The sequence below is a fragment of the Branchiostoma belcheri genome, unplaced genomic scaffold (assembly GCF_001625305.1).
Source record: "Branchiostoma belcheri isolate BF01 breed outbred unplaced genomic scaffold, Haploidv18h27 scaffold65, whole genome shotgun sequence".
NCBI classification, from domain to species: Eukaryota; Metazoa; Chordata; class Leptocardii; order Amphioxiformes; family Branchiostomatidae; genus Branchiostoma; species Branchiostoma belcheri.
In genome coordinates, this window is record NW_017804298.1 from 634,050 (window position 1) to 648,468 (window position 14,419).

At 40.8% G+C, this 14,419-nt stretch overlaps 1 protein-coding gene across 1 annotated transcript in view; it reads right to left on the reverse strand.

Moving 5' to 3' along the window:
• Positions 1-23: 23 nt before the first annotated feature.
• LOC109483572 overlaps positions 24-14,419 on the reverse strand; it is a 49,884-nt gene continuing 35,488 nt past the window's right edge. The window contains exons 37-55 of the mRNA XM_019786608.1: positions 13,918-14,030; positions 13,088-13,336; positions 12,403-12,624; positions 11,872-12,009; positions 11,402-11,494; positions 10,061-10,187; positions 9,552-9,682; positions 8,958-9,105; positions 8,386-8,546; positions 7,559-7,802; positions 6,709-6,897; positions 5,851-6,029; positions 4,150-4,516; positions 3,530-3,720; positions 3,072-3,180; positions 2,771-2,848; positions 1,997-2,247; positions 1,292-1,496; positions 24-869 (exon numbers count right to left, since the gene is read on the reverse strand). Coding sequence (XP_019642167.1) covers positions 607-869; positions 1,292-1,496; positions 1,997-2,247; positions 2,771-2,848; positions 3,072-3,180; positions 3,530-3,720; positions 4,150-4,516; positions 5,851-6,029; positions 6,709-6,897; positions 7,559-7,802; positions 8,386-8,546; positions 8,958-9,105; positions 9,552-9,682; positions 10,061-10,187; positions 11,402-11,494; positions 11,872-12,009; positions 12,403-12,624; positions 13,088-13,336; positions 13,918-14,030 — 3,458 coding nt within the window. The 3' untranslated portion in view covers positions 24-606. The remainder of the gene's footprint in view (positions 870-1,291; positions 1,497-1,996; positions 2,248-2,770; positions 2,849-3,071; positions 3,181-3,529; positions 3,721-4,149; positions 4,517-5,850; positions 6,030-6,708; positions 6,898-7,558; positions 7,803-8,385; positions 8,547-8,957; positions 9,106-9,551; positions 9,683-10,060; positions 10,188-11,401; positions 11,495-11,871; positions 12,010-12,402; positions 12,625-13,087; positions 13,337-13,917; positions 14,031-14,419) is intronic.

Consider the following 14,419-nt stretch of genomic DNA (forward strand, 5'->3'; position numbering starts at 1 on the left):
TTTTTTTTACTTTCTCATCATAAAGTGTACAAAAAGTCAATATTGATACATGTATATACAATGCAATTTATCAATTGCTCGACTCACATTGTTGACACTTAAAATATACAAAAGTCTTAAGATTTCAGTATAACATCTCATTGATCTTATCATAGTAGGTAGGACTATGCACTGTGATAAAACATGAAATAATTTTTGAACCAAAATAGTGATATTTACATAATAATCTTTCACAGTAAAATTTTACAGTAACATGACAGTTTCCAGAGTATCTAGACAAATATTCAGTAGCCACATTAACAAGTGTGCTCACTTAAATAAACTGTACAAAGCAATCAATGCTATGGAGGAAATTACTTCATGGGGAAACATGGAATACTCACAAGAAAACAAGTTTAGAAGTTCTTATCCCAAAAGGACAGTCAATGTGTCTGACCTCTCATAATCACTAAGCAGATGTGGGGCGTTTTCTGACTGCAGGCTTCTTTTATCTCCAAAACAGTGATGCTGGTGATACAGAAATCTCGACTCAAATGCTGCCCCACTAGAAGTCTGCACAGGAGGCTACCTCTAAAAACATTTTCTCCTCAAGCTGCATTTTCTCTCTTAAGCTGACAGTCTATGAACCTGTGACACATATAAACCTGCTCTGTTGACTGCAGTAATGATGACGTAATGCGCCCTGCTGTGGTCCACCCCCGTCACGGTCATGGCCGTTTCCATGGTTTCCACCCACTGCATGACGTCACTCCCTCCCCTCACGGTTCCCATGGAAACCTCATACACTAGCTCTGATTGGCTGAGAAAGTTTCCCGTCCAGTCCAGGTGAAGGATGTCGGGCGGCTGCCATTGGCTGATGACTGAAGAACCTAAACAGGACATAAGATTTGTATGCTTAACCACTGAATACAAACATTATTTCTAATCTTTGACACTATATCTTTATAATCTACAACTACATCACTGCATTAATCTTTAGCTACTATATACTGTATATAGCAGTTATGAGGTATGCCTTTTCTGTTGGCATTCTGATAAGTCTCAGTGAGTCACCTGCTACATTTTGATGTCTATCAGACATAATCCTCAGAGCTTCTGACTAGAGTACTGCTTCTCACTGCTATATGTCTGTCAGCAAACCTTTACTGATTGAATGTGTAAAAGAAATCCCAATATATTATATGTCCTATGAAACTGAAGTAGTTACTAGTAAGTACTTTTGATATTGATAGATGAGTACTGTAGATCCTATAGATACGTACCATAGATAAAATAGATCATAGATACAAACCATTGACTATTGGCTGTTCTGTCTCTATCGTGACGTTGGTCCATACAGCATCGCTGACCAGCCCTCCCATGTTCACAGCGCGACAGAAGACGGTGTAGGTCTGCTGTGGCTCCAGCCTCAGTCCTGACAGGGCGGCCGACGTCTCACCGTTTACTCCTGCTGACAACCATGTGTGGGTGGAGTTGTTCGGTCCACTGATGGAGATCTGGAAATGTGGAAAAATTTAAGTACAGAAATCTCAGGACAATCTAGCTTATCCTGTGATATGTGAACATAACACAGTGTCATCTAAAAACAGCAAATGTTTGGTGTAATATGGCCAGCTGCACCCATGTCACATGCCTGCAAAGCTGGTAATATACCTGCATGTATTATACCAGTAAGCAGATACAGGTATAGATACAGAATGTGACAAAGTACTAAACAGTATAAGGAAGAAACAATTAAATGTAAGTAATCACAAGAAGTCTCGAGGATTAGCCTGGCAGGCATCTGATTTGCTATGGACCTACTTGCACTCGCTGGCTCAAAAATTGCCGGCCTGAAAATATATTTTGGCCCAAGAAGAGTCACTGGGAACGGCATCTGTAGCAAGGTGTAATGTAACCTCATGTGCTATGTTTCATTTCATTATGTATAGTATATTACAAATGTGCAAAGATAATGTATTTGGAGAAATTATGCAGCAAATTACTGTTACTGTACCTCATAATGATCTATCCCAGCCTCATCAGTAAACCCTTCCCAGAAGAAGCGCAGTTGCTCCTTGGCGCTCTGATGGCCGCCCTCGGCGGGGAAGGGGGTTTGTGATGGGGACGTCACACGGAGCTCGGCAGCCGCGCTGTCCGGCGGGAGGGTCACCAGGGTCACACCGTCTGTCACCGCCTGGGACTCCAGACCGGCGCGGTTCCAACATCGCACCGTGGTGTAGACGGTCTGGCCGTGTTGGATCAGTCCTGTGGGGGTACATGTTAACATTAGCCTTATTTCTGGTTGATAACTCTGGAACTTGAAGGCATATATAACAGTTATGCCTTCAAGTTCCAGAGTTATCAACCAGAGCGGGATCAAGGTGTTAAAATGTTTTCCTTAGAACCATTGAAGAGTGGAACAAGGACTTGTTGAATGTCAACAAGTAAAGCAAGGGCATCCTCACTAGATAGCTTTATACAATACTTAAAGCTAGGTGAGACAGGTCTTTAAGTGTGATATACAAGTAGCTGCTTCAATGATACATGGCTCACTCAAGCAGCAAACTAAGTGTGTTTATGTTGAAGGATACTTATATTGGGAGTTAGTAATATTCTATACAGACTGTGCAGTTCACACATTTACCAGCACTCTTTTCAAATTGTCATTGACAGTAATGCATCAGATAATGGTCTCCTCAGCAACAATGCAGTCATATTGAAGAAAGCTGAATCTGGGCAATTTCGCAAGAGTTCAAGTTCACAAAAGGACACAATATTGAGCACTTACCTGTCAGATTTGTTGATGAGGACGACAGTTTGTCCGTGGGCTGGAAATGTGAGAGTTCTGTGGAACCTGGACTCAGACCTAAAAAAAGAGATGTAAGGTAAAATTACTGATAGAAAGAAAGTTCTACATAATAATACAGGGCTTGACCTACCATATGAGGTTCTGAATGAGAAAATTCTAAATGTAGACAATAAGAATTTATGTATTTCAAGTAAATGATCAATAACTAGAGTTATGTAAGACAAGAAAGATCAGGTGGCAAACAAGATAGAATACTGACAGAGATATTTAGACAGGTTACCTTGAGCAGATTCACACAGACTGACACCACTCTCCCCATCTGTAACCTCCCAACTGGCAGTGAAGATCAGGCTGCTCTGGTAGTCTGTGTCATCCTCTTCAGTGCCATCCTTTAATGACAAAAAAGGAAAAAGATTTTACCAATGTTCCAAACTATACCTCTGACAAGTGACATATTAGTAAGCAAGCATCAAAGTTCATCTGAGTTGGTAATTTGCATTGTGAAAAATTAAACTGTTCTACACACTCAAAGAAATTAGACTCACTGGAAGTTTCGACCAAATCTGGAGAGTCTTAATTCATTGAGTTGGTAGGACAGCTTAATGTTTCACTATACATGTATTAGTAAGTTGTAACTCAAGCATAAAAGGCATTTTAATTTGTGGTTTTAGGAGTAAATAGCTTGTGTATATGAATACAGTCTGTATAAGGACTCAATGACATGAAACATTGCCATACCCTTATGTTCCTGATGACAGGAGGAGTGAGGTCCACCACTGCAGGTTCGGAGTACACCACGGTCCGGAGTTCCGCTGCGTTGGTGGCGACCACCGTCACGTGGACAGAGCTGCCATGCTGGAGATGGAGGCTTTCGTTACGGGCAGAGGTTCTCCGTCCGACCGACTTAAAACCCTGCAGCTGGGTACCTCCTGTCGGTGGTTGTAGTCAGAAAACATGTTTAGAATGAACTTTAAAAGATTTAGAAAGATTAAAGTGAAAAATTGTGCCTTCTTAAAGATTTAGGATGGTATTTAGTCGAATTTTCTACACTAAGAAGAAACTTTTAGACAAAGAAAAGTAAAGATCACATCATCAAAAGAATATACATAACAACAACTGTTATATAGCTAGCCATGGCACCTGTCCTTGGTGCTGAATATCTGATAGAAGTAAAAAAAACAACATTTATACTAAGGCTATGCTGTTGCCCTTGTCAGAAAAACAAACAAACAGACAATAAGTTACACCAGGCCTCAGCATCAATGTGCAAGCCCGTCTAACCCTTGAGAGATGAGGAACAACAGACGCTAAACGCGATAGTGAGTGTACATGTACACTGAGTAATAAAAGAAACATACCTTGCACTGTTCCTATGGCCCACTCGTACTTGACAATGGGACTTTCCAGGTCCTGCATGTCCCAGCTGGCCTGAACAACATGCCAGTCTGCCGCCGTGCTGGTGTGAACATGTACTAGGCCCACACTGCTCTCCCTGTCTGACTCTTGCAGTGTGCTCACATTCACAAGCCGAACGCTGACCTGATCTAAAACCATCCCAGCTCTACCTACAGAGCTAAACATGATTTCAGACTCTGAGTTGGTTGCTGTGAAGTAGTAGACGTGTTGGTGCCAGGTTTTAATGGATTCTTCGCTTGCTTCACTGTGGCCGACCGTCCCGAAGCGTTGGTACAGCTTGAATGTCTTGTGCAGTCCTGGGGCTGAAACCTGTGTTTCAAATACAGATTCAGATTCTTTACTGAAATGACAAAAGTACAGGGTTGAAGAGATTCATCAGTCACGTATAGTATAAGTTCAGTAAGATAATTCTTTCAATCAGTGACTATTAAATCCTAAGGTACATACCTCCGAATTTTCGACGACTAGTCAGTTCGTCTTGGTCACGGAATAATCCTAGTCTCGCAAGATAACGCGAGACTAGGACGAGACTTGCGTGGATCTTCTGCCCCCCTCTGCCCCCCTCTGCCTCCTCCCTACGGAATGCCCTGGTGAGCCCGAAAGACCCTTTAGATCCGAGTGAAAAGTGTGGTGTCATTTATAAATTTGTCTGCGAACACTGCGGTGAGACGTATGTGGGAGAAACAGAGAGATCGCTGGGGGAAAGGTCAGGTGAACATCAGAAGTCGATTGACCGTAAGGACTACAAATCTGCACTTAGTCAACACCAGTTACAGACTGGACATAGGGTCACCACCCAACCTATACTAGACACGATTGAAATTATCGATCAGGAAGCCCGCAACGCACATCGGAAGATCAAGGAGGCCATACACATCCAACTAGTGGGAGCCAAGCTGAACCGCAACGAAGGCTGGGAGCTGCCTAAGCCCTACCTACCTCTACTCCGCAAGGAGGCAGAGGGGGGCAGAAGATCCACGCAAGTCTCGTCCTAGTCTCGCGTTATCTTGCGAGACTAGGATTATTCCGTGACCAAGACGAACTGACTAGTCGTCGAAAATTCGGAGGTATGTACCTTAGGATTTAATAGTCACTGATTGAAAGAATTATCTTACTGAAAAGTACAGGGGCTTTCGTATGGTCCAGCATTACAAGTTACAGCACAATGTGCAACTAAATGTAGAACACAGCTAAATACATGTATGGATTAACTAAAAGTAATCCTACTTACAGAATGTATGTTGCAAACTGTACGGAATATGTCATTGGCAACATTGGAGGTTCTATTCTTTCACATGCAGTCTCTAAGATTGAAACATTATTTGACAATTTGACTAGTCTTGCATTTCATCTTAGATGCTGATCTACATGTTTGTTTTGTATTAAATAATCTGCACTTTTTGTGAATTAGTTAGTCAATAGCTGAGTGTATCTGTGTTGGCTTTTGCGATGACTTGTATCATCGCCAATAAATACAAAGCCGAGAGGACCCAGACTTCTGAGTACATGTTGTTATGGACAAAACTCAAGACAGAACAGAGTGGAAAAGACAAAGAGGCAGACAATTTACAGGCCTCAAGGTCTAAACGCATCACGGTGAAAGGGAGAAGATGAGAATCAATAAATATAAAATGAATACAAACCTTTCCCTCCTGTGACTGAAGTGGCAGTGAGATTTTCTCCACATGTCTGGCGTGAAAGCTGACTTGGTACTTCTGGCCAGGTTGGGTTGGTACCCTCTGTGAGATGCTGCCGTGTAGATGTAGATACTTCTGTCCATCCTTGGTGGCAAATCCTGACGTAGTCACAGCTTCTGCTGTACCTGTATGAATGATTGGATTATCAAGAGAAAAATATTTAACAACCACATAAACATTATCTAATTTTAGTACAGAAAGCACAAACTAAAATTAGTCTGTGGCTTGTGGTTTAAATACTGTTGTATGAAATCACACTACACATGATTGTATAATATGTAATACAGGAATAAAGTTAGACTTGTCTATAAACTTAAGACACTTCAAGAGGCTGGTAAAAGTATACCTATTGTGATGAACTTATTGCTAGGGGTGTCATTGTACAAAAGAAGGGTTGTGGACTTTAAGACTTGCGTACAAGATTAGATTTGACTCAATATACATGGCAAAGCTTGAACGCTCACCAAATCTATTCAAGTTTATTATTAAATGGCTGCTACCCAAAGATGCGCCATATGTGTCTGAACATCTCCTGGGAGTCAACAAGCAGCTATATCAGGATTTTCCTGCAGTTACAGTGAAAATCAAAACTCCCAGAATGAAACTCAAAGCACACTGCATCAGACATCCTAATATTGTAGCTTCGGAATGTCCAAAGAAGTTGAGGGAGACCTCGGATAAACTACATCGACAACCTCAAATCAGACACCAGCCTAACCAAAGTAGAAATCCGGTCTCTGATGGAGGATAGAGAGGGATGATGCAAGTTTGACCAAATTAAGTAAGTACATGGCAAATAGTTACCTGATATATTCCATCCTGATGCTCCAAGGCTCTCCTCAAAAGAAGGGTTGAGGACTAGATTCTGGCCAAAGTTGAGTTTCTCCACAGGAACAGGAGGAGTGGAGTCCACAGTGATGCCGCTGGAGGTAACAGGTGATGAGGACAGACCTGCAGCGTCTACTGCCGTCACAGTCGAGTAGTACTTCGTACCTAAAACAGAAGTAAAATGTGAGATGCATAGTTTGTACCATATACCTAGCAATAGATGATGTTTTTAGGAATACGTGACTGTACATGTATTTCAAACAAGGCAGTCAGGGATGGCAGAGAGAGAGAGAGAGAGAAAGAGATAGAGAGAGGGAGGAGAGAGAGAGAGAGAGAGAGAGAGAGAGAGAGAGAGAGATACAGACACATAGAAGAAGATTGAGAAACAGAGAGGCAAACATGACGACACAGGTGATGGGGACAGACCAGCAGCATCCACAGCTGTGACAGTTGAGTAGTACTTTGTACCTGTCGTAATGGAAACAGATGTAAAATGTGATCATGAGATGCAGACTATTAGTTTCTCTATCTTCAGATACATTATCAATTGTTGATGAGTTTGTGAAGAAAAACATTATACAATACATGTACATGTACATGAGAGAGGGAGAAAGAGCAGGGGAGAGCTAGAGAGAGCAAGAGCTAGAGGGAGCTAGAGAGAGAGGGAGACAGAGAGATGCACTCACGAAAAGGGATCTAGAGAGACAAAAAAGACACGCACACACAAGCACATACAAACACACACACTGTCCTTGGTGCTGAACGCCATCCATCCACACAAACACACAGAGCAACATTAAAACAATCCAAAAACAGTTCAACTTACCTGATACCAAAGCCTGTGTGAGTTTCTCAGTAGCAGAAATCTGCACACCAACACTTCTACAAGCTAGCAGGTCCTCTGCTCCAGGACTTGAGCCCACACACCAGATGTAGTGGTGTATGTAGGACTCCAGGTCAGAGAAGCCGTGCCAGGTGGACCACACGGTGTGACTGTCGTTCTGATAGTCTGCGTCGTGGAGACCCAGGCCATCATACACTGTGCCTGCTGTGGGGGGGACTGTGTCTACCTGTTCGGAGAATGAAGTAGACATGATCAAAAACTACTAGGATTCATAGGATATTGTAGCTTTCTTTTACAAAAGCAATAAAGACTTTTACCTGCTTATGTTTCAGGTGACAGCCTTAACAGGTTGTGGAAAAGACAATCACATTTCCTAATAGTATGTTCTACAAACCTGATGAAATTATGTTTGGTCCAACATTATAACTTCAAAATCATTGAATCAGTTTTGGAGTAGCCAGGTTATCCAAGAACTGCAGTTTCAAACAGATTTGGCCAGAACTTTATCTGAGGGCAGGAAAAACTATATGATAACAAAGTTTCTCACACATAACTTTTAATGGATGTATGAATCAATGTATGAATGAATGAATGAAGAAATGAATGAATGAATAATTACAACTTCAAGTTTAATACGCACATTCAGGCCTTTATGTATTCCCAAACTTATATACATGTAAGGACACCAAAAGAAAGTACAAAGATGTACAAAGATACAATGATTCATATAGCAGTAAGGGTAATAATGATATCATGAAGTAGTACTTTGCTTTACATTTGATACATAAAACCATGAACAGAAAGGTTACCTTGATGCCATCTGAAGTCACTGTAGTGTACAACCCTGCGTGGTTGGTTGCCCTGACACTGCTGTAGTAGGTTACACCTGTCTGCAGGGACAGGTTGTCCAGTGATGTCCTGGTTACATCTGGGGCTGTCCTCACAACTCTCCAGGCAATCATGTCACTAGCTGCAGGTGGAGAGAGCAAAACTTTTACTGTGGCAGAAATTTGCTTGAATTCAAAGCTAAATTATGATTTACATGGGAGCCTGGAAAACAGTCATAAACAGACAAAAATATGAGATTTAAAACCAGGAAGTATTTAGAGTTTTTGTGAACAAGTTAGCTACACAGTTCTAACATAAAATCAAGATAAAAAAATGAGAATATTAGTACAAAGAAGCTATGGAGTACAATTGTGCAAAATACATATTCAATCATTATGGTGTAACATACAGCATATGCTACATTGTAGGACCATCAAAGATACTACACGTAGGTTAGATCATTGAGACATTGACAAGCAAACCAAGGCTTACAACACAAAATCAGAAAACATACTAGGCTGTTCCAATGTTGTCCATAGATTAGCAAACATACCTCCTGCAGCTGTGCCCAGAGCCACCTGGTAGTTGTTGATCTCCCCAAATGGATCAGGGAAGACGCTGTCCCAGGAAACTGCCAGCAGGGTCTGACTGGTGTTGAAGTCACGGTCCTTGTTGGTGGAAATGTTCTCCAGATCTTTCACCTGAGGAAAGATGTTGTAGAGTTAATATCAGATATAACTTACCAGCCATTTACATGTACATCACTTTAGATTTTCATAGCTTCTTTTATCTATTTTCAACTGAATGGCTACATTTCTCAGTTAAAGAGATAACGAGATAGAGAGACAGAGACACACACATGAACACATATTCACACAAACTCAAAGAAGACAAGAAAGAGAAAAAAATATATCAAATCTACATGCTAGCCTTTATCCATTTTCCAGTGAATGACTTAAAAGTTCCTGTCTATATACTAAGTATAGATAATCTAATAAAAACAGCAATACTGGAAAGCAACTAGGTTATTATCCAGTGTCTTCTTGTACCAGTTTAGTTACATCATTTGTATCATTTCTACAAATGAGGCCTGATACAATAACAAATACTGCCTCCATTCATTCTCATTCTTTTGTTTGTCTTTTACCTTTCTTGATGCAGACACCTGTGGCGGCAGTGGCAGGCTCTTCACACCATCTGAGGTGAAAATGGCGAAGTCGTTCTGACTGTACCAGGCTCGAACATACCAAACATAGGTCACACGGGGCTCCAGGGATGCTGCGGGAAATACAGATAGATGCGTCATTTATTACTAACATATGCATGTAGCATTGCATACTTTAAAGAAATTGAGTACTGAAGTTCCAATCATGGTCACTGTCTGATTGCATCTGAGAGCTTAATTAAACGTTTTCATAAGATTGCACCTTTACTAAACTCCTTATGTATAGAAAATGCAGTGACAGCAAAAGCTTGAATAGTAGTACACTCTTGGTAGCTCTTTGTTGCCAAAGATACTCAGTCTGCGTTCTCTCAAGGGGGGTTGGACTTAATGTGGCTTCAAAGCTAAAGCCTGAACTGTGCAATCACCTATACTTTGTACAGAATATAACTGTTAAGTAAAACCGAAATCTTAGAGTTCTAAGTTCCACCTACCGTATGCCCCGTCCCTTGGCAGGATAAGTACTGCAGATGTCCTGCTGCCCACATCATGCCAGATCCGGTCTGTACTGGTGTCAAACACGTGACTACCAACTGCCTCTCCAGCTAAACCTGCACTCCACTCATACCTGGAACAAAACATGGGGCTTTCTTAACAAATTTCCAAGCAAACGTTGCTACATGTAAGGTACATGATGTAATATTAATACAGCTGTATCATCATTCTACATTGGACACTTAACCTATAGATTAATTTTAGAGAGAAGTTGAATAGGAAAGTTTTTTTATTCACAACCAACTGTTTAACAAAGTTTTGATGAACATGAAATTATTCACAGACCTAGGATAGCTGCTTTAAAACCAGTTTTGCCATCTTTGAACATGCAAAACTGTTTATTGTGGAGTTCTGTGATATCATATCGTTTGCAATTAATATCCTAATAAGACTATAAGTCTTTAAAATTGATAGATTAAAACACAGTCCAACCTGTCCACAGGTATCCTGTTGTCCTGCTCTGCCCTCCATGTAGCAGCCAGAGAAGTAGCAGAGCGGGTAAAGTTCACATCCTGACCGTCTGGGATTGTTGTCTGAAGGTTCAGGGTGTCAAACACTTCTACTGATGTGTACTGGGAGTTTCCTGTATAAAACATAACTTACAGCATGATTTGTAAATTGATGATTTTCTTAATGATATTATAAAATCTGCTGTCCCATCTTGTTAACTACACATAAATGGATGCAAAGTCTGACTAAGAGTTGCAGCAATTTGCAGAAACACACAGAAAACATACTGTAACAGTTATATGTAAATGGTGCCTGTCCTTCGTGCTGAATCCCTGGTGTAACTTGTTGTGCACAATATATGAAGTATAAGAAGGGGAATCCACAGTTATTAAAACTTTATCACTGTGCACTGACTGTGAAAACTGTGCAGACATCTTTTAGCCACCAATATGAAATCCCATCAAGACTGCATCTTTATTGATACATGTAATCACTATACAGTGTAATAATAAAGATATCAGTGATGTTATACCAGTCATGTCATTGCAAGCAGTGCTGAATTTGCCAGCCACTGCCCCAAAAGAAATGACCAAGACAGACCTCTTACAGCAACTGACAATCCTATTCCATCTAGAAGAATGGGATTCTACTAAGCCATACAAGTCTTGCTATTTTGTTGTCGCTGCCCTTGTTCTAGTGTATTAGTCTCCTGGCTATCATAATTAAAATATCAGCAATGCCATACCAGTAACATCATTGCAGCCAGTACTGAGAGGTTGGCACTGCTGGTTGCTGGGTGCACATGTACAGTGTCCCTGGCAGGATTGAGCATCACATCTTCTCACAAGATCAAGCAGTCCACTGGTTGGGTTAGAGCGGACAGCTTCAAAAGTTGTGTGTGCAACATCACTTTTCAATCCAACCTGAAGGACACAACCATAAGAAAAAGGTTTCAACAAAAGTATTATGAATTTAGTTCCTACTCAATTCAGACAATGCTTCATGATACTGGCTATAATTTTTTTTTTTACAAAATTTCAGGAGCCCAAAGTATTATGTCCTGTATGGTCTGAAAGTATCTAAAAAGTCAATAAAACAATTTTAAACGTCTATAAGACAGAAGAAAGGCCTGTATAAAAAAAAATGAAAAAATCTGGGGGTATTCACCCACTGTATATGTACCTCCATGACAAATTTTAAATTTCACCCCAAAATGAAGAGGTTGAATCCACTTAACATAATGACAGCAAGAGGAAGAGATACCTATGATAGGGAGGAAAATATGATCATCGTAACTTACTGCATTGACTGCCCACAGTGAAATATAGATCCTTTCTCCAGGCACCAAGTCCCGACTAACAGGCACAGTCCCCAGTTGTACCTGTCCTTCTCCTGCAGACTGGAAACTGCCGCTGTGGTTAACTCTTACTGGGCCAGTCTGTGGGTAGAGACAGGGGAAAAGGTTTTAAGGTAAAGGTATAGGTAAAGATGTCAAGTGAGATGAAGCAAGTGGCTTATATTCATAGACTAAGTGCAATGCAGCTTTGATACTGTTGTGTTTGTAGCTAATCACTCCAGGACACACCTACTCTACTCGATAAGAGTGTATGCTCACTTGATTCTGTTATGAGACCTGTCACATCTAACTTTATCACATCTTGCTACAAGCATGGTTTAAAGCTTAGATCTACTGAGAATGCCCCTACTGTATTTTTGGCGGCAAGTTCCACTCTACCTGATGACTGGTTTATTCATTTATATTACTACATTTATTAAATTGTTCTACTGGTATGTTAAAAACAAATTTTCAAACACCATACCCATATCTTACCTGTGTTAATTCTGTACCACTGTACGATGTCCCCACAGTGACCATGTAGTGGTCTACCCCACTGTGGGGGTCAGCGAACCCCAGCCAGGCCAGTCGGAGGTGGGCTCCAGCCGAACCAATTGTCTGCCAGTAGGTCATGTGACCATCCACGTCACGGCCCAGCTGGGTCACATGATCAGTGGCGACGGCGAAGGTGCCGAGGGTTGGGGGGGAGGAGTCCACCTGGACAAAGGAAATTTGTAGATTTTCTGTGAACTACATGTAGGTTAAGCCTTTAAGTTATTGAGAGAAAACTCTTAGACTAATAGCTAAGACAGATTTGGTTATTGGACATTTACGTCTGATCAAAGAACACTGCAAAGATGTGCTGACTGTAGATGTCAACCTGTACAGAGGAAAGTTGTTTGACAATGGGAATTATGGCATTTTGAAATGTTGCATCTGGTAAGTAAATGCTCTTTGAAAACATAACTTTCTGGAAATCCAATTTTGGAAGACATTGAGTCTTTTTAAACATACCAACATACCATGTGTCCTGGTGACTCCCTTATTTTACACAGCACATGACTTTGGCATTGTACATCAAACTTCAAAGGCAAAATCTCTAATTTCATCAGACATTTATTCCACAAAGCTTGCTCCTGGGAGTATATATTCTATAAAATAAAATGATTTTCTAACATACCATGTGTCCAGGTGACTCCCTTGTTGTACAAAGCATAGCAGCGTTACATGCCGTAACTTTGACATAGTACACATCTCCGTCATGTAGCGTCAGGTTAGAGAAGGTGTGGCTGTCTGTGTCTCCTGCCAACTGTACCGGCTCTGTGGTCAGGTCTGACTGATGGTGGGTGTACAGGCTCACTATGTGGTACAGCAGAGGACTCTCAGGGTCTTCAAAGTCCCATATGGCTCTCAGTGTGTCTCTCCACACCTGTAATACACATTATACTTTAGATCAATGGCCAATTCTGACTGATGATGGGTGTACAGGCTCACTATGTGGTACAGCAAGGGGCTCTCAGGGTCTGCAAAGTCCCACGTGGCTCTCAAACTGTCTCTCCAAACCTGAAATACACAATACTTTAGATCAGTGGCCAGGTCTGACTGATGGTGGGTGTACAGGCTCACTATGTGGTACAGTAGAGGACTCTCTGGGTCTTCAAAGTCCCACGTGGCTCTCAAACTGTCCCTCCAAACCTAGAAAATGCAAATGTTAGTTTTAATACCTTTTACAGTTTCAGTCTTGGTGCTAAATGTAGGATGAAAGTTTCAAAATTCCAATCATGTCAATTTCATGACAGCGAGTCAGACTACTAAAGACAAATATTAAGCTTTGGAAGGTTTTTAGTTATTTAAGTGATCTTTGATGAGAAATGTTTTTCAACACTCTGTCAAAGTTTTTACTTTCAAGCTATATGACAAGGATCATAATTTTGCATCCAGTAAAATTGGCATATTAAATATCCTTTTATTAATCGCTAAAATAACGGGAAATTAATCTGAAAGGTTTACCTGTGTATTTAGTACAACAGAGCCGATAGCAGAGTCGACAGTTGGGCTGATGACTGGTGAAGGTGCAGTGTTGTCCACAGTGAAGCCATTAGATGATTTCTCAACTGAAAGACCTAGGCATGTGGGAACATTTGTGAGGTTAAAAAAAATTTCCTTTAGTTTGGATTATCTCTTAGGGCAGCAGTTCTTACATCCATCACAAAATGTACGTTACATAAACAGAATCAGAGAAGGCAGAATTTAAACATTAAGAATTTAAACATCAGTAAGTGTATTTTGTAAATAAAAAATTGCAGAAACATCTATTACACACACAAGACAATCCAGGCAACAAGAATACTCCTGACCAATTCCATAGGCATGGTGTGAAGCAATGATTTTGTCAACTTGAAGGCATTGTAAGTTGTATCATCTCAGATGAATTGTATTATGCAGTCATGTACACTGAATGCCTGTGCATTCTTATTACTAGTACTCTACTCTTACTTATTATCTTTTTAAT